The sequence below is a fragment of the Alexandromys fortis genome, unplaced genomic scaffold (assembly GCF_014885135.2).
Source record: "Alexandromys fortis isolate MF-2015 unplaced genomic scaffold, M_Fortis_MF-2015_v1.1 scaffold_1, whole genome shotgun sequence".
Taxonomy (NCBI): Eukaryota; Metazoa; Chordata; class Mammalia; order Rodentia; family Cricetidae; genus Alexandromys; species Alexandromys fortis.
In genome coordinates, this window is record NW_026067927.1 from 15,398,745 (window position 1) to 15,420,594 (window position 21,850).

A 21,850-nucleotide genomic window follows, 5' to 3' on the forward strand; every position below is an offset into this window, starting at 1 on the left:
AACTGCAGTGGGTGGAGCCTTACCCAGGGGCCATGAGTTCTCAGCTCTTCCAGTCCTGTTCTAGCTCTGGAGGGGTCAGCGGGCCTGAGTTGTCTGCTGCAGTGTTGAGGTGCCTCCCTGACCATGTGTGTTTCCTCCCTCTGGGTCCCCCACAGGTGCACTTCAAAGACCGACTCAGGTCTCTGCCCAAGTTCCCCACTTCTCATTCGTGTCCATCAGTGACGTGGAAGGGCAGGATGCAGGGGTAGGAAGCAGAGTAGGTGAGCAACAGAGGCTCAGGGAAGACAGGCGGGGGCCAGGGTGTTAACTACAGGACCATTTTATTAATACTGGAATCTTCACAGTGCATCTGTTACTTGTAGCAGTGACTACTTAATCACGGAAAGGATGGAAAGGGTGTGGGTAGGAGAATTTATCCAAAATGGAAAGAAAATTAAAAAAAAAAGTGGTTCTGATGGGATGAGAGGATAGTAGGTGGGGGGTGGGAGTGAGTAGGAACCAGGAGGGGTGGCAAAATAAATTAAAAAAAGGAACACGGTAACAGCACCAGAAAAGTTACTTCAGTCAGAAGACACATCTGAAAAGAATAGTTTGCTGTACAAAATGGAAAATGTAAGTGAAGCCAAAGTCTGTGGTGCAGGACGGTTGGCTCGGATCCCAAGGGTGGGCCTATGTGAGAGGCAGGTACTAAAGAGAAGGTGGCAGTGGGCAGAAGGGGATGTGGGGGTCAGACGAGGGATGGAGTATGTACAGCCCTGGAGGGAAGGCTGAGTGGGGATGGGTATGCCACCCCATCCTCTTCCTGCAAAGTCCCTGACTGCCCTTCCCATCGGGCTTAGAGCCCCCCCTCCCAGACACAGCCACACCCTAGGTGTAGGGGCCACATCTGCCCACCCCACATCATGTGTCCCTTTCCGTCAGCCCTGACAGTCCTAGGGGAAGGTGCCACCCCAGGGTTCCACATCTGGCCATCCGCCTTCCTGGACCTGATACTTGGTGACAACTGAGTTTGGTGGACAAGGGCTTAGATCTGGAGCTCATTTTCTAGAAATCGCATGGGTGCTGGAGCACCCAGGACCTTGGGCCCAGGTCAGCCCCAACTCCATTCCATCCTGACCACGGCACGCTCCGGACTCCCTGTGGGGTGGGGGGAGTCTGCTGCCTGCTCTACCCGTACCTCCTGAATCTCCCCTCTTGCCCTACACATACATGCTTTGACTTACTCAGACTTGGGGTGCACGGTGGAGGCAATCCCCACTCTTTCTCTGGCCCCTGCTGCCAGCCCCAGCCAGGCCTGCAGGCAAAGACTTTCTAGGGATGGTGTTGCCTCTGGCAACAGAAAGTCAAAAGCAACCTTCTAAGACTTGCTCCAAGCTGGGCCTGCAGCTCACTCAGACCACAGCAGACTGGCCCGAGACCCTGGCCTACCCTCTCCAGCCTTATTCTACCAACACTCCAGACGTTGGAGAGAAGACTAGCTTCCCCTGGTCTGGGGAGAGCTGACTCCACCCTTCTCTCAGGCACTCAGACACACACCCTGTATCACTAGCGAGCCCCACACATAGTTCCTGTCTGGGGTCAGCTCCATTTATTACAGTCATAAAATACCCCCCATACCCTCTAATGCTCCAGCCCTCGTCCCTAGCAATGGGCGAGACTGTAACCCCAAGCTGCCAAGTTAAAGCCTCGATGTGTCCAGATGAGAGCGGGATGTTTAACATACCTGATGTGCGCCTCTGGCCTCGTTCCCCTGCTGCGCTGCCTCACCTCCACTAGCTACAAGTTACAGGGAGGGGAGCTGGAAGGTCCCCTGAGGCAAGGCCCCTACATTTCCTCCCTCTAGGCTCTTTCCACACGAGTGGGCCTGCTTGGCTTCCCAACCTGACTATTCCCTAATCCTAGTCACAAATTGATACTCAGCTGATAGGGTGCCTGGCCCCTCCCATGACCATTCTGCCCCCAAAAGAGTGGAGTCTGGGAGAGGCAGGGTAAAGGCAAGAAGAAAGGGGACAGGGCCCAGGCAGGGAGAAGAGGGAGCCAGCATTCAAGGAAAGAGCTGGGCATATGGACATGGGGTGCAGTGGGACCAGAGGAAGAGAACTGTGGACCCCGGGCCAGGTGGGGCCCATGTGGCAGGCCCAGCCCTTGGTTATGGGCTCAGGGTTTGGGACAAAGTAGGGCCTGCAGGAAGGAGCGGGAGGAGGTGAGGAAAGTATAAAACAGGCTCTGTCCTGGTGAGGTGCGGAAAGGAAGTCGCCTCCCGTGAGATGCTGAGATCAGCCTGGTCGTCTTTCTTTAAAGTGGCTGTGCCTCATTCCTGGCGCTGTTCTGTCTTCTGGCTGTGCCACTGCTCAGAGTGGCTGGCCATTGCTTGCAGACCAGGCCCCCTACTTGTGCCAGCCCAAACGTGAAGGGGAGGGTGGCACCATCATAAGATACGGGGCGCCGACCTGTCGTTGGTGACGGTCCTGCGGAGTCGGACCCCGCGTCGAATGGCCACCAGCATGTCTTCGGCTGGGGGGTCACTGGTGGCAGCAGGGGGTGGGGTGGGCGTCTCCTCTGAGGCCGTGGCTGACAGAGCCGTCGGGAAGGGGAACTGGCCCTCACCCAGGGCATGGGCGCCGGCCACCAGCTCCCCGAGCTTCTCTACCAGGCTGTGCCTGTTGGCAGCCAGCTGCTGCTCTTCATCGTCCTCAGTGGCCAGCCGAACCCCAGCCCCGCTGTAGCTGGCCGCCTCCGGGGAAGGGCTGCCCCAGGCTGTGTTGGGGAGGCTGAGCCTCTTTGGGGAGGCTTTGGCCAGGTCTGGAGCCAGAGGTGAAGCCACTTCGTCTGTGTAGAAGACACACTCCTCGCTGCCTGCCCGAGTGGGCCCCACATAACCAGGGGAGTCGGGCACCGTGGGTGTCTTCACAGGGACGATGGGTGGGCGAATGGGGATGGGGCCAGCGCTGGACAGGGCGCGGCGCACAGTGGGCTTGGTAGAGGGTGTGCGGCGGATGGTGGCCACACCAGGAGGTGCACCTGAAGGTAGCCCCATGGCTGTGGGCAGCCCTGTGGTGGGCAGCCCAGCAGTTGAGGCAGGGCGCTTGGTCTGGATCAGGCGGCGGTAGTTCTGGGCAATGTTGCTGTTCCGAGGGATGGTGGATGATTTGTCGAACTCAGGGGGGCCCTCGCTGTCGGCATCCCCATTCACAGAGTAGCAGTCATAGTCTGAGCCTGGAAACACAGGGTGTGGTGAACCCAGGACCAAGGTGCTCCCTGAACCCCACATCTACTCAAGGGAGACAGAAGGAAGGCCTCATCCCAGCTGTCCTGAGTTGGGTGGGTCCTGGGGTGGTGAAGGCCCAGCAAGCACACACAACCTGAGAGACCCCTCTAGGCCTACCCTGGGAGGGAATGGTGTCCTCGGAGCACGAAGGCGTGGTGGTCTGTGTGCTGTAGCCGCTGGAGTACTGCAGTGAGTCCCGGCTGCTCTTCTGGTGTTCCAGGCTCAGTCCACGGGTCAGCACCATGGCCAGGTCGCTGGCTGCAGGGGACACTTCCTCACCATGCTGAGGGTGGGGAAAATGGCGGACTAAAGCTTCACACTCCACGTCAAACCCTCTTTAGGGACTTTAGAGAGCTCCATTAAGGAGTAGGCCTGGAAGACCATCTGCAGGCATGTGGGCATCCTGGCATTGACTTGAGAGCAGAGGTGGGTCTGGCTGGGGAGCTGTCTACTTACCTTGGCTGCTATGGTGGCAGGAGACATCCTGGGTCGTGGTACCTCCTCTCCACTGGGGCCCACAATGCTTCCACCAGCAGGGCCTGGCTCAGTGTCTCGCAGGAGCTCCACACGATCTTTCCTCCGCTGCAGGGTGGTGGCCGAGGGCTGTTCATGGGGACCCGCCTTGGTCCAGTCCTGCAAGATAGGGCAAGCAAGTCAGAAGGACCGTTGGCCTTACTGCCCGTGACCAAAGAGGCCCTTCTTTGTGGTTGAGGCTCAGGGGTGCTGATCTGTGAGGGGCCTATTGTTTACAATAAGGGCTAAGGCCCGAATCCGGTGGGCAGTGGAGACTTCAGTCCCACCAGCTCAGAGCAGGGCAGGTTGTTCCAAGACTCAAAGTCATGGCCACAGCAAACGCCCAAGCGTCTGCTTCACAAAGAAAGCTCTTGCGGAATCTGGCTGCCCTGCTGTGGCAATGTATACATGGGATGGACAGCTGGTGATGGCAACGGGACTGGGGCCAAGGGCACTGACCGAGGTGGGGGAGCTGCACTCGCTAATCGACTGGCAGGTTTCTGAGGCCTCGGAGGACGCAGAGCTGGAGGACTTCTGCCATGCAGAGGCGAATGGGTGGTCGCAGACGGGGCCCGCGGACAGACAGGCCAGGAAGGCAGGGAGGAGAAAAGAGTTCTGGTCATAGCGGTAGCATGTAGTGAGCGGTTTGATAAAGCACTTCACCCCGTACTCCCCTCCTGGTATGACAGTCACCAAGACCACCACAGAAGGCAGCGTCCCAGGGAACATCCTGCAGGAGCCAACTTGCCCACACAACCCAGTCCATATTTTTAAGTCTTCAACTTAGGATTCACTGCTGACAGCTTATGCATGGCGGCAAAGGAAAGAGTGACACCGAGGACAAAGACGGATGTCTGGTTTGGGCATCTTGGTCGATGATGTCACTATTTTCTCAGGAAAGGGACGACCTAGAGTCCTGAGCACCATTCTGGGTACATGTGGCTGAGTTGCCCATCAGTTTTTTGTGCTTAAGCACATGTATGACCTGGAGTAAGGGAAGAATTGGGACTGTGGCTAGGCACTGGGCAGCGGTCGGGCAGAATGAGGCGCGTGAGTCTCTGGGGCAGACACTCAGCAGCAGGGAGGAAGAGGATAGTCGGGTACAGGATCTCGAGGAGGATGCTGACTCTGGCGCTGAGATCAGAGCTGAAGTTGGGGGATGCCCCATCCTTGTGGGATGGGTCAGCCAGGCCAGGGTGGCTTCAGTATCTTCCCCGGCCACCACTTCCATACCTCCCCCATTTAGACTACTAGACTTCCTACAGTGGAGAGCCAAGACCACCCGATGAAAGAGAACAAGGCACCAGAGAAGAGGACTGAGGGGGAAACAACACATTCAGCGATGCGACATTAGACAGTTAAGAAATCCAATGTTGGGGCTGGAGAGATGGCTCAGAGGTTAAGAGCATTGCCTGCTCTTCCAAAGGTCCTGAGTTCAATTCCCAGCAACCACATGTGGGCATACACACAGACAGAATATTGTATACATAATAGATAAATTTAAAAAAAAAAAAGAAATCCAATGTTAAAACTCAGCAAGGAAATTCAACGTCCACACACAGAAAAATGAAAACAACACAAACCATTAACAGTATGAAACTTGGGGCTGGAGAGATGGCTCAGAGGTTAAGAGCACTGACTGTTCTTCCGGAGGTCCTGAGTTCAATTCCCAGCAACCACATGGTGGCTCACAACCACCTGTAATGAGAGCTGGTGCCCTCTTCTGGCCTGTGGGCATACATGGAGGCTGATCACTGTATACATACTAAATAAATAAATAAATCTTTAAAAAACAAAAACAAAACAAAACAAAAAAAAACAGCATGAAACTTCTTTAGCCCCAGAGAGAAGATCCACAGAAATACTGACACCTTTCCCTCTGAGGCTGGAGAGAAGAAAAGACATCCACTATCAACGTATTTACTTAGTGCTAGCAATCTCTTCCAGGGCAATAAAGCAGGAGAAAGAAATCAGAGAGAAGCTGGAGAGATGGCTCAGAGGTTAAGAGCACTGGCTGTGTGTGTGTTTCCAGAGGTCCTGAGTTCAATTCCCAGCAACCACATTGAGAGTCACAACCATCTATAATGAGATCTGGTGCCCTCTTCTGGCATGCAGGCATACATGCAGACAGAACACTGTACATACAATAAATATATAAATATTAAAAAAGAAATCAGAGAGTAAAGGTCTGGAGAAATAAGATGATAGAATAAAGAGTCTTTGAATGATCCAATATCTCAGGACAGGAAAAGAACTAATGATTTTTAAGATGGATAAATTAAATTGATTTTAAATTTAGTCCTTCAGATACTACTAAAGGGGCTGGAGGGACAACTCAGCAGTTAAGAGCACTGCTGTTCTTGTAGAAGACCTGGGTTCAGTTCCCAGTGCCCACATGGTGGCTCATAACTAGCTGTAATTCTAGTTCTAAGGGGTCTGATGCCTTCTTCAGGTCTCCTCGGGCACTGCATGCGGTGGTGCACATGAATTCAGGAAAATATATACTCAGAGAATATTTCTGCCGAAGGACATGTATCTATAATCTGTGCAGAGTTCTAAAAATCAGCACATACACCAATACTATTCCTCTCATGGAAAATGGGCAAATGATATGAATAGGCCCTGCACAAAAGAATATATTCAAATGTACTTTAAAAGTGTAAAGAAATACATTAGGCCTAGCAGCACACAACTTTAATTCCAGCACTCTGGAGGCAGAGACAGGCCAATCTCTGTGAGTCTGAGTCAAGTCTGGTCTACAGAGTGAGTTCCAGGACAGCCAGGGCTACGTAGTGAGACCCTGTCTCAAAGAAAAAGTATGAAAAACATTCTACCACATCACCATAAGGAACATTCAAATATGGGGTACTACTGTTGTATGCCTATTAAAATGGCTAACGTGGAAAGTTATAAAATACCAGGGCTAGTAGGGATGCGGCATAGCCAATAACTGTCATAACCGTGTTAATAAGAATCCTGCAATTCAAAAATTCTACTCCTATCCACAGAACTGTGTATTAGAAAGAGCATGGTGTGATGGTTAGCTTTTTTTTCGAGACAGGGTTTCTCTGTGGCTTTGGAGCCTGTCCTGGAGCTAGCTCGGTAGACCAGGCTGGTCTCGAACTCACAGAGATCTGCCTGCCTCTGCCTCCCGAGTACTGAGTGCTGGGATTAAAGGCGTGCGCCACCATCGCCTGGTGATGGTTAGCTTTGTTAACTTGACAGAATGTATCAACCCTTGAGAAGAGAGATTGGTCTGTGCACATGTCTATGGGGGGTTGTCTTGAACTAACCGATCCAGCCCACTGTGGGAGGCACCACTCCCTAGGCAGGGGGCCCTGATCTGTGTGAGCAGAGAAATCAGGCTGAGCACAGCAAACAAGCAAGCATGTACGGGTTCATTCACTGCTCTCTGCTAGTGACTTGTCAATGAGCTGTTTGAAGCTCCTACTTTGGCTTCCCCATAAGGATGGACTATAACCTGGATAATAAAATGAATAAATCCCTTTCTCTTTTAAGAGCCCTTTTTGTTACGATATTTTATCACAGCAACAGAAATGAACCTAGAATACCAGGGGACTATCTAAATGTCCAGAAAACACAGACTACTCAAATAAATTACATACACATTCAATGGAATGTTACATATCAATGAAAATGATACCCGTTTCCATGTAGAACAGATAAATCTAATGTCTCATAAACATAATGCTGAGAGCAGAAGTCAATACATAAGGCACGTACTATATGATTTCATATAAACCATATACATAAATTTTTTGTGGTACTGGGATCAAACCCAAGGCTTGACAACTGAACTATACTCCTAGTCTAGTAAATTATAGGCGCGCGCGCGCACACACACGCGCACACACACACACACACACACACACACACACACACACACACACACACACAGAGCCAGGTGTGGGAGTGTAGCAATGGAGTAATGCAGACTTTGCGGATCAAGCTGTGTCTTGCTTTTTGTGCTGGCTGCGTTGAGTGTTCAGTTTGCAGACTTATTCAGATATACCATTGCGATACACTGACTTTGTATGGATGGACAGAATATATCAATTAAAAAATTCTCGATTCAGTAGTAATGGGTTTTAACCCATAGAATCAAATAGTTTTATGAGTCAATTATGGCATAAAAAAGTAAATGGCTACACAAATATATGGGGAGAAGGGACAGGTTGATTTTACAGTGGAATTTCAATTAATAAATCTGGGAGGAAAGATGGAATCAGGAAATACCTACTGTAACAGATGAAGATGCTGAAATAAAGGTGTGAACGGTGGATGGGGACAGGGGTCTTGTAGCGTCCCAAGGTGTCACCCATAGGATACTTCATTAATTACAAAAGGAAAATAAACAACGGGTAGTCTGATCAACTCCTCCTTGTCACCAGCCATGAGGCAAAATGACACCCCATGTGGACACAGCACCACTTCCGCGGTGTTCTTGCCAGAGATGTTTGGCCTTTTAGTCTCAGCAAGAAGACATCACATCATCAGACCAGCCCAAACTCACAGGCAGCCTACAGAACGCCTGAATGGGAGTCTTTAAAACATCAAAGTTGGGAAAGAAAGGAAACTGGGCCATTGTACACAGGAGAAGCATAGAGGGCACAAGAACTCAGTGCAACACAGGGTTCTGTGCTGGACGCTGATCTCCTGGGCCAGATGAAAGGACAGAGTGAAAACTAGCTAATGTGTATGTGTGCATGGGAGGGGGGTGGGACCCAAACGAAACCAAACAGAACAAAATAAAACAAACAAAGGCTGTAGAACATGTGATGTGATGCTTCTGGACCAGTCTTACTTCCCTGGGTTTGAAAATGATTGGGGGCTCAGTGGTAGAGTGCTTGTCTAGCCTGCATGAGGCCTTGGATTCCATTCTTAGTACTGGACAAAAAGAATTTCACCTTTGTATTTAAAGTGGGAGTGGTGGCTCACAACCACAATCACAACATTTAGAAGGTTAAGGCAAGAAGACTGAGAGTTTGGGGCCCGCCTGAGTTATACAATGAGACACTGTTTAAAAATCAAGGGGGTAAACTGGGCGATGGTGGCGCACGCTTTTAATCCCAGCACTAGGGAGGCAGAGGCAGGCGGATCTCTGTGAGTTCGAGACCAGACTGGTCTACAGAGCTAGTTCCAGGAGAGGCTCCAAAGCCACAGAGAAACCCTGTCTCGAAAAACCAAAAAAAAAAAAAAAAAAAAAAAAATAATCTAGCTGGGCATGAACTCAAGATCAAAGCAATGAGCATCATTAACTCGGTTTCCGCTTCAAGATCCTTCCCTGAGTTCCTGTCCAGGCTTCCCTCGATGATGAACTATGACCTGGAAGTGTAAGATGAAAGAACCCTTTCTTTTTAAGTTGCCTTTGATTGTGATGTTTATCAGAGCAACAGGAAAGAAACACGATTCCTCATCCAAGCCTGCTTCTTCTCTTCTCCGAGACAGGAAATCCTGTGGATGGATGAACATAGGGGATCCTGTTGAACTGAATGACCACTCTCCAGGANTGGAACTAGCTCTGTAGACCAGGCTGGTCTCGAACTCACAGAGATCTGCCTGCCTCTGCCTCCCGAGTGCTGGGATTAAAGGCATGCGCCACCATTGCCCGGCGAACAAAAAAGTCTTAAGCCCTTATTGGGTAGTAGTAAAAAAGGAAAAGAGAGAGAGAGGAAGTCAGAAGGAAGTATGACGTGCATTTAATTATAACCTTAGCAGAAGAACAGAAGCAATGAAAGTCGGGGTAAACACATACTGACTGAGAGATGGCAAGAGTGAACACCTGAGATTGATCCCTAGAACCCATAGAGAAAAGGCAAGCCTATGACTGGAGGGCTGGCTCAGCCATCAAGAGCTGCTGCTTTCCCAGAGGGCCTGAGTTCGGTTCCCAGCATTCATGTCAGAGAGTTCACAACTGGCTGCAATTTCAGCTGAAGGAGCCAGGGCACCTGCAGACACACGCAGACACACACCTACCCACAATTTAAAATAGTAAAAAAAAAAAACATGTATTTTTTAAAAAAGCCAAGCATGGTTATGTATGCTTGCAATCCCCGCACTGGGGAAGCAAAGACACGTGGAACCGGCCAGCCTAGCCTACTTGGTGAGTTCCAGGCCAGTGATACCCTGCCTCAGAAAGTAAGGTGGACGGCTCCCGAGAAATAATATCCAAGGTTGATCTTGAGTCACCATATGCATCTGCAGCCATGTGCACCTACACACCCAGACACCACCACACCCACATATACACAGATACACACAGGCAGACAGACACATATACACACACATACACAGATACACACAGGCAGACAGACACATATACACAGACATACACACACACACACACATACACAGATACACACAGGCAGACAGACAGACAGACACACACACACAGAGGTCAATCTGTGCTACCTAAGACCCTGACTCAAAAATACCACATGTGTGGGTGACAGTTCAGCGTCTGGTTCACTTCCCCGCATCCACATTGCAGCCCACAATGGTCCATGACTCCAGCTCTGGGGAATCTAACGCTCTCTTTTGAACTCCTCAGATACCAGGCATGTAAACAGTGCACAAAGTGCAGGCAAAACATCCCCCACATAAAACAATGAGTAATAAAACGGCCACGTACACCAATGGCTAAGGCTGGAGGACATCTCAGTGACAGAGCGCTTGTCTAGCTTGGATCATTCCCACAGAAAACGTCAGGTTGGATAAAACAAGAAAATCCAGGTACATGTTTTTTAAGAAACTCATCTAAAACACAGTGATACACTCTTTAAAAGCAGCGTGGATACGGAGATCAATGATAGAAACCTGGACTAGCAGGAAGGCCATGTGACCAGTCTCCACGAGCTAATTGCTTCCCCTCTCAAGGACAGCCCGAGGCCGTTCCCCACCCATGTGGTCCTCCTGATATTCTCTTACCTGGCTGGTGATGTCGGAAGGCATGGGCGAAGGGGGCTTGGAGTAGGTGGCGTCCTGGGAGACGAAGCCAGAGTCGTGGGAGGAGACACTGGAGAGGCGGGTGGTGGCTGGCTGCGCTAGGCTGCGGTAGCGACAGGTGGAACTGGGTGAGTATGTTTGGGCACCCCCAGGCCATGGGGCTCCGCCACCCTTGGCACTGCTACCGCTGCTGGGGGCACTAAGGGAGTGAAGGAGGGCATGGCAGCCAGACAGGGAGACACAGGTGTGTGCAGAGAGGGAAGGGTGACAGATGAGGGTAGGGAGAGATGAGGAGCAAAGGAAAGAAAAGAAAATGTCAGACTACGAGGTCCCGAGACCCAGGTACTACTGAAGCGTTCTGGGATGGCATGTCTGAGTGCTAGGGAGTCCCCATCAGGGCACACCCAATGTGAGGAGTCCCTCTGCCTCCCACGTTACCATCAGATTGGCTGTTCATAGGTTTGGGATGGGGAAGCTGAGTCACCAGGCATTGGAAACTGAGAGCAGACACAAGCTGACAGCTCCTAAACTGCCTCCTCGCAGCCACAGCCAGCTGCTGCGGTCTAGTCACAGTTGAGTATCTGGCATATGGTGAGGTGGGGGCATTTGGAAACGGAGGCTGCTTGCCAGGTGGGTGCTACCTTGTCACCCCCTCTAGGGATGCAGATTTCTGCGGCTCTCCCTTTTGTCCAGTCATTCCAGTTCTGGCTAGCATTCCTGGCAGTGAAGATGGCCCTTCTCCTGGGCATGGCCTTGGGCCTCCAAAGCCCTGCCCCTGAATATCTCCTTTGTTCTCACATTCCTCCTAGGATGGGCACTAGCCATTGCTACTCATTCAATGTTGAAGAAGCCCCTGAGGCTGTGGGCCCACATAACCCCTGGGTCCAGCTTCTCTCTAGCTCCCAGTGCCCAGAGAGAGAGCATTCAGGGGAATGGGGTACCTGGGACAGAGCTTCCCTAATCTATAAACTGTTCTGAGTTCATTGTCCTCCCTACAAGGACCCTTGAACCAAAAGCATCTCTTTCAAACTGGTTTCAGGGCCAGCCTGATGGATGAGCAAGAATTCAAGCCTCTCCCCATCTCTGAGACCTAAAAAGCCCACACAAGCCAGGGCTGAAGCTTGTAGCAACTGCCGGGGACCAACTGGAGGCAACCAGCAGACTGGAGTGTCCTTTCCCAGGAAGCCCAAACAGACATTCCCAGAAACCATCACACTACTTCTTGATCTTAGACTCTTTTTATTTATTTATTGAGGCAGAGTCTCTATAGTCTTGGCTGGCCTTGAATTCATAGAGATACACTTGTCTCTGTTCCCCAAGTGCTGGGATTAAAGGCGTGCGCTACCACAAATGGTGCTCCACTAGCTTGTTAAAATTTGTTGTTTGAGACAGGGTCTTAATGAGCATCCCAGGCTGGCTTTGAACCCTTGATCTTCCTGTTTCCCTCCCCAAGTGCTAAGATTACTGGCCTGCATCACATGCAGTTTGATCTCACTGTCTTAGTACCATACCACAGTGTCCTAAGCCTGGCAGAGACCAAGGGCTAAATTACGACTCAAGTGTCTTAGTTTCTCTCTGACACAACGGTGCTAGGACTCACTGTAGAAAAACCTTTGGTGCCTGGCACATGAGATGCTCCATCAATGAACTCACTGTCCGCCTTTCCTTCCAACCAATGCCTGCACCCATGTCCTCTACATGTGAAAAGTCTTTGGGGTGCTTAGATGCTATGTGAGTTCTGGGGCGCTGAAGCAATTGCCAACTCAGCTTTCCTGGGTCCCCTAGACCTTCCTGGGATTACATCCTCCCAACTTCCATGAGTTCCCCACCCACCTGCACATGCTAGACTTCCGGGAGCTGGAGCTGCTGGGTGACGAGGGTGGCGTCTGGTACGACCAGCTGTAGTCAGAGCCCTTCAGATCTTTGATCACCTGGACAGAGACACGGGAGCGGTCATTAGAGGTAGCTCCTAACCTGCAGAATGTCTTACGCTTCAGAGAGCTGGCATGGCAGGACATTCCCCACTCTGTCCTCAGCTATGAACTACGCCTCAGGAGATGCCCTGAAGATCTCAAAGCCACCCTAGCTTTCTCCCAAGGCAGGCTTATGACTGAGCCCTGCCCTGCCAGGCAGGAGACGAGGGACGAGCAGGCGCTCCCGAGGACTCATGTCAAGATAGTGCCATGACATCAAGGTTTGATCCTCTCTGAACCTTTCTGAGTCAGCTTAGAACACCACTGAAAGAACCCAGTGAGGTAACCTGAGGGGGTTGTGCTACGGAGTGTGGGGTACGCAGTAGGTTCCCAATCACAGGGGTGTCCAGAACAGTGTGTTTCTGTGTGGTGGGTGGGTTTGGCTCAATGGGAAGGGGTAGTGTTCTGGGAGTGGATGGCAGCCAGGGATCTCTGGTTTTGAAGCGCCAAGACCCAGGGACCCGGTTTCTGCCCATCTGTGGTTTGAGCCCTACTGGGTCCTGAGCACTTCGTATGTCACCAGGGCAGGTATTCCCAGAAACCCCTGGACTTTTTCCCCGAAGTGCCTCCCCAAAATACTTCCCTCTTTTATCTACTGTCCCCACATGAGGGCAGGACCGCCTCTTCCCTGGTCCTGGTCTTGGCCCTTGACTCCAAGGCTGGCCGCACCTGCTCACTGGCGGGAGGCAGCTTGTGGGGCTCAGCGGTCAGCACCACCAGGTCGTCAATGATGCCCTGCAGGTGGGTGATCTCTCCCAGCATGGTCAGCTCGCCGTTCTGAGGAAGCAACCAGTCAGTCCCTTGGCCCCCACACCCGGTCACCCACTCTGGCAAAACAGGCCTGTTAGGCCTCTCCTCTTTTGCCCTTTCCTGATCATCAACGCTGATCCAGGCTGAGTCTGTACAACCAGGGTAACTTCTGTAACCATCTGTTTAGACTCAGGCAGAATGTCACACACTGTAAGACCTGCTTTCAGGTCAGGTACACTGAGCCCTGCGTGAATTCCCCCAGGTTCCCCAAGAAGCAATCTAGGAGGTTCAGAGGTCTAACTTGGGTCTGTTCCCCGCCCCTCCCCAGGGAGGAGGGGCCAAGTCATCGAGAGACCCACCACCACAGGCTGAAGGAAGGTGATGAAGGTGCAGAAACGGCCCCGCTCCTCAATCAGCGCTCGGCGCACTGCCTGCTTCTCTGTCTCTTCCAGGAGCAGGTACATGTCATTGACGTCTTGCAGTGCGCTGTCCAGCTGAGGCTGCAGGTCTCCTTTTCCTGCAGGGGTTGGGAGGAGAGGCCGCGCTGGGGGACGCTGGCCTGGTTGGCTGTACCCACGGTTTAGGCCCCTGTGGTGGTGTTTTTGGCTGTGGGGTTGGGGACAAAGGAGCCAGGGAGCATGGAGCAGGCTTAAGGCTTGTAGAGGGGCTGGTCCCACCAGAGCAGGCAGAGAAGACACACGGACAGACAGACAGACACAGCGACACAAAGCTGCACAGCCACCTGGGATCTGGGGTAAGCTAGACTACAGGGAGACCAGCAGGAGGCCTCTATCACTCAGATGCTTTAACTGGCCCAGCCCGGTAGCCCTGACCGAGAGAGAGAGAGAGAGAGAGAGAGAGAGAGAGAGAGAGAGAGAGAGAGAGAGATATGGATGAAAGCAGGACAAAGAGCAGGGTAGGGGCTCAGCTCAGGTTCAGGCCAGGCCATTAAGAGGTGCAGGGGTCAGGAGCTGTAGCAGCAAGGACCATAACTTAGCTCGGGTACCAGTGCACAAGGACAGCAACAAGGACAGCACAAAAAAGCAGAGAGAGAGAGAGAGAGAGAGAGAGAGAGAGAGAGAGAGAGAGAGAGAGAGAGAGAGAGGGAGGGAGAGAGAGAGAGAGAGGTGAGAGGATGATGTGGAGGAAATGGTGGGGCTGAAGGAGTCGGTAACAGGTAAGGACCTGGCTGGCCTGGTGGGAGTGTGGGAGTGTGGCAGCCAGGGCCTGCGACCCCCACCCTGCCCAGCCAGTGAACCCCTCCTGGCCTGGCAGACTGACCCAGCAGTGGCTTAGGACTCACTTCTGGCCAGGGGTCCCAAGGACACCAGGGGAAGTGTGCCCCAGGCCCCTCCCTTGGTGGACCAAGCGCCTTCTTTGTTCCTTCTTGGCCTGGAGAGGTTCCTTCCAATGGCCCTGAGCTGGGGGGTGGGGGCGAAGGCAGACAAATGCAACAAGGACGGAAGGAGCAGCTGGAGAGACGGACATTTGACTTACCAAGCAGCTCTACAGGACGGATGTGGGAGGAGGAGAGGAGACAGAGAAAGAAAGAATGTGTGAAAGACAGCCAGATGAGCCACTCCTGGGGAGGGGTGGGGGGGCCTGGGCAGTCTGGGGTGCTGGGTGCTCCCTCAGTCCCACCCGACATGTTGGAGTGTCCTGGGCTGGGGACAGGATCCCCCTGGCCAGGATGACTGATGCCCTGGGGGTGCTCCACAGGGCGGTTGGGGCTACGGAGTGGGGCCCGAGGGATTGGGCCTCAGCGGGGGTGCCGCGGGCTCTACCTTTGCGTGCTTTCTTCTGCAGCTTCAGCGTGTCCGATGACTTCTTTTTGATTTCATGCCTGGCTCGTTTGTACTCTGTGCAGAGGTGAGGGGGGGGGCTATAGTAAGGGGTTCCTGTGGAGAGGTTCAGGAATCCCCCCGCAAAACCCCACTCTACCTTTCGCGTGGTCCTTGTCCAGTTGGTTGGCTGACTTCTTCCAGTCTTCGATGCGCTCCTGCAGTGGATTGATGAGACTCTCCAGCAGTGCGCTGCGGGAGAGAGGTGTGGATTAGGGCTCTAGGGGGCCGAGCGAGGGCAGGGATGGCCTCTCTAGGCTAGGATACCCCTACGAGCCTCTGTGCCCACTCACTTGGTGAACTGCCGCAGCTTGGTCTCGATGCTGCGGTGGCGCATGCACATGCGCGTGAGTGCTGAGCCAATGTCCCGCGTGGCCCCTGGCAAGGAAGCAAGCTGCATAGGAAGGGGCCTGGCTGGGGGGCCTCTGCAGTCCCGGCCTCGGGCCACGAGGGGGCGCGCTGTTCCACAAAGGAAGACCCTGCCCCACCTCCATCACCAAACTAGGCTGGGACATGGGGCCATCCTAGCCTTCCTTGGCTTCTGGCTTCAGGTACCCTTCTGGCCAGAACAGGAGCCTTCCCTCCTTCCTAGCTGGGACAAAGATGAGTCGCCCAAGGAAAAGCCAGTAAAATTTCTTAACGGTTCTACTGGGACCCAGGTGTGTGCAGATTCAGGAGGATGAAGCCCTGGGTTGGGTTATCACTCAAAAGCACAGAAGCCCAGGTGCTTGCTAGATGAACCAGGAGGAAAGGGGCCTCCGAGTCCGCAAGGACTATTTACTTAACCAAACGACTCTCAGAAGGCACACGGGGATGGTTGAAAAACTACAGAGCCGCCTACAACTGCAAGACGATGATCTCCTGGTAATATCCCTGTCACTGCTCACCTGTCCCATGCCATCACAGCAGAAGCCAAGGTCTCCACTATGGCCTGTGTGTCCTTCCCATGGCCCATATCCCTTTCCAGCCTCCCGGCCTCCCGGGCGCATCCCCCACCTCCAACCACGCCCCCTCCCCACCTCTGGTGTTGGTGGCCATGTCAGCTACTTTCTGGAAGGCATCTAGAAAGGCCACAGCGGCCAGCACGGTGGTCCTGGGGAGACACACAGCGGGGGACATGGTCAGCAGGTGAGAGGCCCTTCTCTATCCGTCCCTGCCCAGCGTGCACAACCCTGCACGACTCACCTCAGCTGAGAGTGGAGCTTCGCGGCCTTGGAGTTGAAGTCCTCCCAGATGGGATAGGAGCTCTGTGGTGACGTGGGAGAGGAAGGAAGATGTTGTGAGATATGGGGCTATAGGGCTCCCCACATGTCCAAACTCTGTAGAGAGGGCCCCAGGCACAGGGCTAGGCATGAAGAAGTGTCCGCAGTTGGTGCCGCCATGCTCCCTTAGGGGAGACAGAGGAGACAGTGGGTGGCAGACAGTCTCTTCAGGGGCTTTCTTATTAGGCTCTGGGATCAGCCCAATGGAGGACACCATATCCCTACCACATGTGGTAGAAGGTGGGCCCTGACCTGCTAGTGTTTGGGGGACGGGTGCTGTGGAAGGTGGAGATTGGCAGAACTGAAGGCACACAAGTCTAACGTGGCCCTGAAGCTGCTTTGGGTAAGCTAGTCAACCCTGGCTAGCGCCGGTGGCTAACAGGACCAGGGAGGCCATGGCTGCTCCACAGCCTGGTCAGCCTGCCTGGGACAAGTAGGCCTCAGGCTGAATGGGGCCTTGTGCAGCCAACAGAGCCACCTTTCTCCAGCCCCTCCTCTCCCCTCCAGGGGAACAGTGTGGCCTTTATCCTAGCCTGGCCAGAGACTCTAAGTTGGGAGGGGGTTTCCCAATAGGGAGGTCGGGTTAATGGTGACTGAGTTGTCCAGTCTGATTAAGGGGCTTTTCTGGCAAATGCTCTCCCTTCATGGCTGCTAGGCCTGGAGAAAGTTCAGTCCTGGCCTGGGGGCGGCCCTGAGGGAAACCTTGCTCTTTGAAAGGTAGCCCAGGGCTAGCAAAGGCTCAGTCCACATCCCACGTAGGCAGACTGGGGCTGAGGCTTCTCTCAAGGTAAAAGGGACAGTAGAGCCTCAGGTCCCAAGGACTAGGGGAGGCTGTGCTTGGCTGGAACCCCAGGGTAGGTCTAGGCAGCTTCTCCAGGGGCAGCAAGGAGGCGGGCTGTTTCACAGTTCCTCCGAAGCACCTTCTCCCTGCCAGTCAAGCCAGTGTCAGGGAAAGCAAATACCGAGCCTGGCACCAAAGCTGGAGGAAGAGGAGTTTGCGAGTGGGCTGTCCCTACTCACACAGCTCTGGATAGAAAGGAGCTAACCCAGGCATTGGCCTCTAGGGGTCTTTCAAGAAGGGCAGTGGTGGAGCACACCTTTAATCCCAGCACTTGAGAGGCAGAGGCAGGAGGATATATCTGTGAGTTCGAGGTCAGCCTGGTCAGTTCTAGGACTGGCTCCACAGTCCTGAGACTGTACCGAGAAACCCTGTCTCAAACAAACAAACAAAAAACAAACAACCCACCAAAAACAAACAAAACAAACAAACAAGCAAACAAAACAAATCAAGAGGGGTTACTCTTACACCTTCTAAATGCCACTTGGCTAAGAAAGCCTGCTAAGACCTCCTTCCAGAGTACAGAGAAAACATTGGGGTACAGGGTGTCTAAAGTTAGTTCTCCTGGCCCCCATGAATGCTTGGTCCCATGAGCAGTCCCCTGTGCTGGGGACAAACCATGGTATTGCAGAGGCAAGCCCAGTTTCGTCTCAGATGAATCTGGACACCCCAGTCTTTAAGGCCCTGGGCTCCCCCCACTCCCCATGGCTCATAAAGAATCTCAAAGGCAAAAGAGATGAAGATCTGAATGACAGGTGCCCCAGGGAGAGCGTCATCTTCACTGGACCCCTGTTGCCATCACTGGGCCTATAACTGCATCGCCTGGCCAGGGGTTAGTCCTTACAACATGCATGCTCGGCTCATGCATCTCCTAGCACCCTGTGAGTGAGAGTCCTGAATGAAGTCCATTTTCTTGATGAGGAAAGAGAGGCTCAGCAAGGTTAACTGATTTTTCTGAGGCCCCAGGGAACGGGGGCAAGGCCTGATCTTTTATCTCACGTACCAAGATAGAAGGGTCCTGTTTTCAGGGGAGCAGGGTAATGAGCACCTACACTTGTAGGTGGGGAGGTGACAGGGACTGGAAGAACAAAGGAGACACCAGTTCCGCCACAAGCATGGGGACTGCCCTGGGGCGGGGGCGGGGGAGGATGAGACAGAAGTAGCTGGGGCTGAGGTGGAGTGTGTGGCTTTGGTGGGTGACCGTGGGCGTGTTCCCCCAGCCTCAGGTTTCGTCAGTTGTAAAATCAGGAGAAGGGACACAGCTCCCTCACTGGGCTTGCATGTGGGCTCCGGGGGGCACTTACTGTGGGTGAAGGGAAACTGGTTTAGAGGGCAAGGACCTCTCTGCTGGGAGCCCTTCCCCACAGCCATGGCCTGTGTGTCTGTGTGACACTCCCCACTCTGGCTTATGATGAGCCCATTTTCTGGATAGTCCAGTGAGGGGTGAGGGCCCCAATGCTTCTATGGACGAGGCCTCTGGCCCTAGGCAAGTTCAAGTCTCTGGGTTCAGCTGGCCTGAGACGGAAGGCAGGACGAGCCAGCTCTCCAAGGCCCTCCCAGCCTCTGGGGCTGTGCCATCCTCGGTTTCCATAGTTGAAGATATGACTGGGGACTCCCCCTCCAAGGCCATCCCTCATCCAGGGTTGGGCTTTCTAGTAGCTCCCTCCAGAGGGAGCTCACTGGGGATAAGCCCCATGGGCAGTCTGAGTCTCCTTAATTCCAGAGGTGGTCTGGGTTACCCAGTTTCAGAAAGGGATGCTGGTACCAGCCTAAAGCGGCCTTCTGAAGTTCAGGCAACCAGCCTCGAGGTGGCCAGTTCCCTCTATTATGCCAGGGTCCCTGATCACTTACATGCCATTAGTAGGGGCGTATCACATGTGATGCGACAATACTTGCTAAAGCCTCTTCCATCCTGCCCCCACATATCTAGAACTCTTGCCTGCCACTTAGCCCGAGCTCCTTGCTGAGAATGGACCTGTGTCTCATCCGAGTTCCTTACAACTGGAGGAAATGGAGGACACAGTCCTGCTGTTTCTTCTGGGCAGAAGCGGCTGCTTGCTGCAGTGTTCGCAGAGTGGCTGCCAGAGGGAGGCAGTGCCGGCAGCTCCCACCCTCTGCCAGTCCAGGAGTGGCCAGGGGAGGTGGTCTGGGTTACCCAGTTTCAGAAAGGGATGCTGGTACCAAGATTAAAACGCTTATAAGATGGGCAAAAAAATGCCGAGGGCCAGTGAAGGGGCCCTCAGGCTGAGCTGCCAGGGATGGGGGTCCCAAGGGAAAGTACGGAACTATGGGAAGGCACCCACACGCTGCTAGGTGGCAAGTCCCAGGCCAGTGTGGGTTTGGGGCCTCTTTTTTGTGGGGGTAAGGATCTGGAAGGTGGCTCTCCTCACCAGGGGTGTTCCCCTGGCAGCATTGGGAGGGAGCCACGGTCTCTAATCTCTCTGCAAGCCACCACCTTCCTAAAGCACCTTGATTTGCCTGGAACCCCGGGGTAGAGAGCAGCTCTGTGTGGCTTCCGCAGCCCCCAGGGTCTAGGGTGGTTCTTGCTGAGTATATGTGAGCCTGGGGTAGGGGAGTGGGGAGGCTCAGGAGTTTCTGTGCAGGGCCTAGTTCCCTCCCTGTCTGCCACCCTGTTCCTAGACGAAAGAAGGGGTATGATGGGGGGGGGGTGGGTGCAGAAACACTCCCACCCTGCCACTGAAGGAAGGCTCTTCTGCCTGGGCAGTTTTGGGGCAGTCCTGTCAAATACCGGCCTCTTTTGGGGTGAGGAAATATTCGGTAAATTAGGGTTGAGGTGAGAAGCAGGACCTAAGGGTCTCCATAATGACCTTGAGACATTCCCAAGCCTCAGTTTCCCCACCTGAAAGGGATGCCAGCTCAGTCTGACCTTGAGTGATCAGGAAGTGGGGGTTGCTGAAAGCGCTTGCTTCCCCAACCCGGGGTTGCTTCATCAACACCGAGCCTTCTCCCTGCCTCCTCCCAAGGTAGATTCAGTCCTATCCTTGGGCTGCAGGGATGACCCCACCCGAGGACCAGAGTACTGGAGCTTGCTGGGGTTGTTGGTGGGGGGTGGGGCTGCGTCCACGCAGAGACGGAGGCTGGCGGGGAAAGAGTTAACGGTTCTTTGCTTTATTATTTTTTTCCTGCTTTGGCGGTGACAGCATTGTCTGGGCTTCGGGGCGTCGGGGTGTATGTGGGGGGGCATTGTGGTGGAAGGGGGCGGAGGCCCGAGAGACCTTAGATTCGTTAAAGGGACTTAAGGGTCGGTATTGGAGACAAACCCAATTCTTAGTTTAGGGGTCTGGGGCAGGGAGAGCTCGCGGGTGCTCAGCCTTAGATCGCACCGGCGACCTCATGGACACCCCAACTTGCGAGGACTCCCCCCAACCCAGACAGGCACCCAGAGACCTGGGTGCAAGGCGGGCGCAGCAGGACAGGCTCAGACAAGGACACAGCGCGCACACACACACACACACACACACACACACCGCCCCGCACGACCACAGCAGGATACGGCTGCCCGCCACGCGTTCCTCAGAGGGGTCCCGCGCCCAGGGGTACCTTCATGTCGTTGACGATGGCCTGGAAGAGCCCGCCCAGGGCGCCGCACTCCTTCTCTGCCGTCTCCATGCTGGGGCCGGGCGCGCGGCAGCAGGGCGCGCAAGGGGCGCGGGGAGCCGCGCAGGGGAGGGGCCGGGCCGCTGCGGGCGCTGCTCCGGGGCCGCGCCGGGGCTCCCGCCTCGGGGCTGCGCTCTCAGCGGCCGGTAGCTCGGCGCTCCGGGGTTGCGGGCCGTGGGCGGGCGGCGCGGGCCATGGCTCGGTGGGGCTGGGGGCGAGGCGGGCAGTTGGCGGCGCAGCCTCGGCGCGGGCACTGGAGCAGCGGTGGCGGTAATCCGAGCCGCCGAGGCTTGGGCGTCACGTGGGCGCGGCGGAGGGAGGGCCGCAGGGAGGGAGCGCGGGAGGGGGCTGTGGGAAAGGCCGGGCGGGCGAGGGCCCATTCACGGCCAGAAACCAGGGCTTTGAAATCCGAGCCTTGGCGCTGCCAGACTGGTCGGGCAAGAGGGGCTGGCCGGCGCGGGCGCCACCGCGGGTCGGGGCGGCGCAGGGGCGGGGCCCGGCCAGCCCCCTGCGGGAGCACTCCCTCCTTGCACCTTCAAGGCCTTGGGCTCTCTAAAGATTAGACCAGCCACGGATGGGGTCCTTAGCACATCCCGCCAGACCGATAGGGAACGCGCGCAGAGGGTAATGAGAGCTGGATGCATTGGAGCTGTCCACCCGACAGACCATCCATAAAGTCCACCCTCCTATACAAACATCCTTCCGTTCCTTTTCTAACTGGTGCCGATGCCACCTGGATTGGGGGTGGAAATAGTGATGTGTCCTGGCCCAACTTCCTCGTGAGTAGGGGTCTGTGTCAGACTTGCAAGTGTAGTGTGTGT

The 21,850-nt window shown here is 54.3% G+C and overlaps 1 protein-coding gene across 4 annotated transcripts; it reads right to left on the minus strand.

The window, feature by feature from the left end:
- Positions 1-303: 303 nt before the first annotated feature.
- On the minus strand, positions 304-21,281 carry Mtss2 (MTSS I-BAR domain containing 2). 4 transcript variants are annotated; one of them, XM_050143654.1, is made up of 14 exons: positions 20,973-21,280; positions 16,497-16,558; positions 16,331-16,404; positions 15,605-15,689; positions 15,412-15,503; positions 15,255-15,329; positions 13,830-13,987; positions 13,390-13,497; positions 12,581-12,678; positions 10,730-10,946; positions 4,241-4,315; positions 3,725-3,901; positions 3,386-3,551; positions 304-3,216 (listed from the first exon to the last, which is right to left on the minus strand). In XM_050143654.1, the coding sequence occupies exons 1-14, from the start codon at positions 21,039-21,041 to the stop codon at positions 2,429-2,431; spliced, it is 2,244 nt and encodes a 747-aa protein (XP_049999611.1). In that variant the 5' UTR covers positions 21,042-21,280; the 3' UTR covers positions 304-2,428. The 4 variants fall into 4 exon arrangements, with proteins under 4 accessions (XP_049999611.1, XP_049999613.1, XP_049999612.1 ...); XM_050143656.1 differs by having other exon boundaries at positions 10,730-10,850; positions 20,973-21,279; XM_050143655.1 differs by lacking the exon at positions 4,241-4,315 and having other exon boundaries at positions 20,973-21,281.
- Positions 21,282-21,850: the final 569 nt, after the last annotated feature.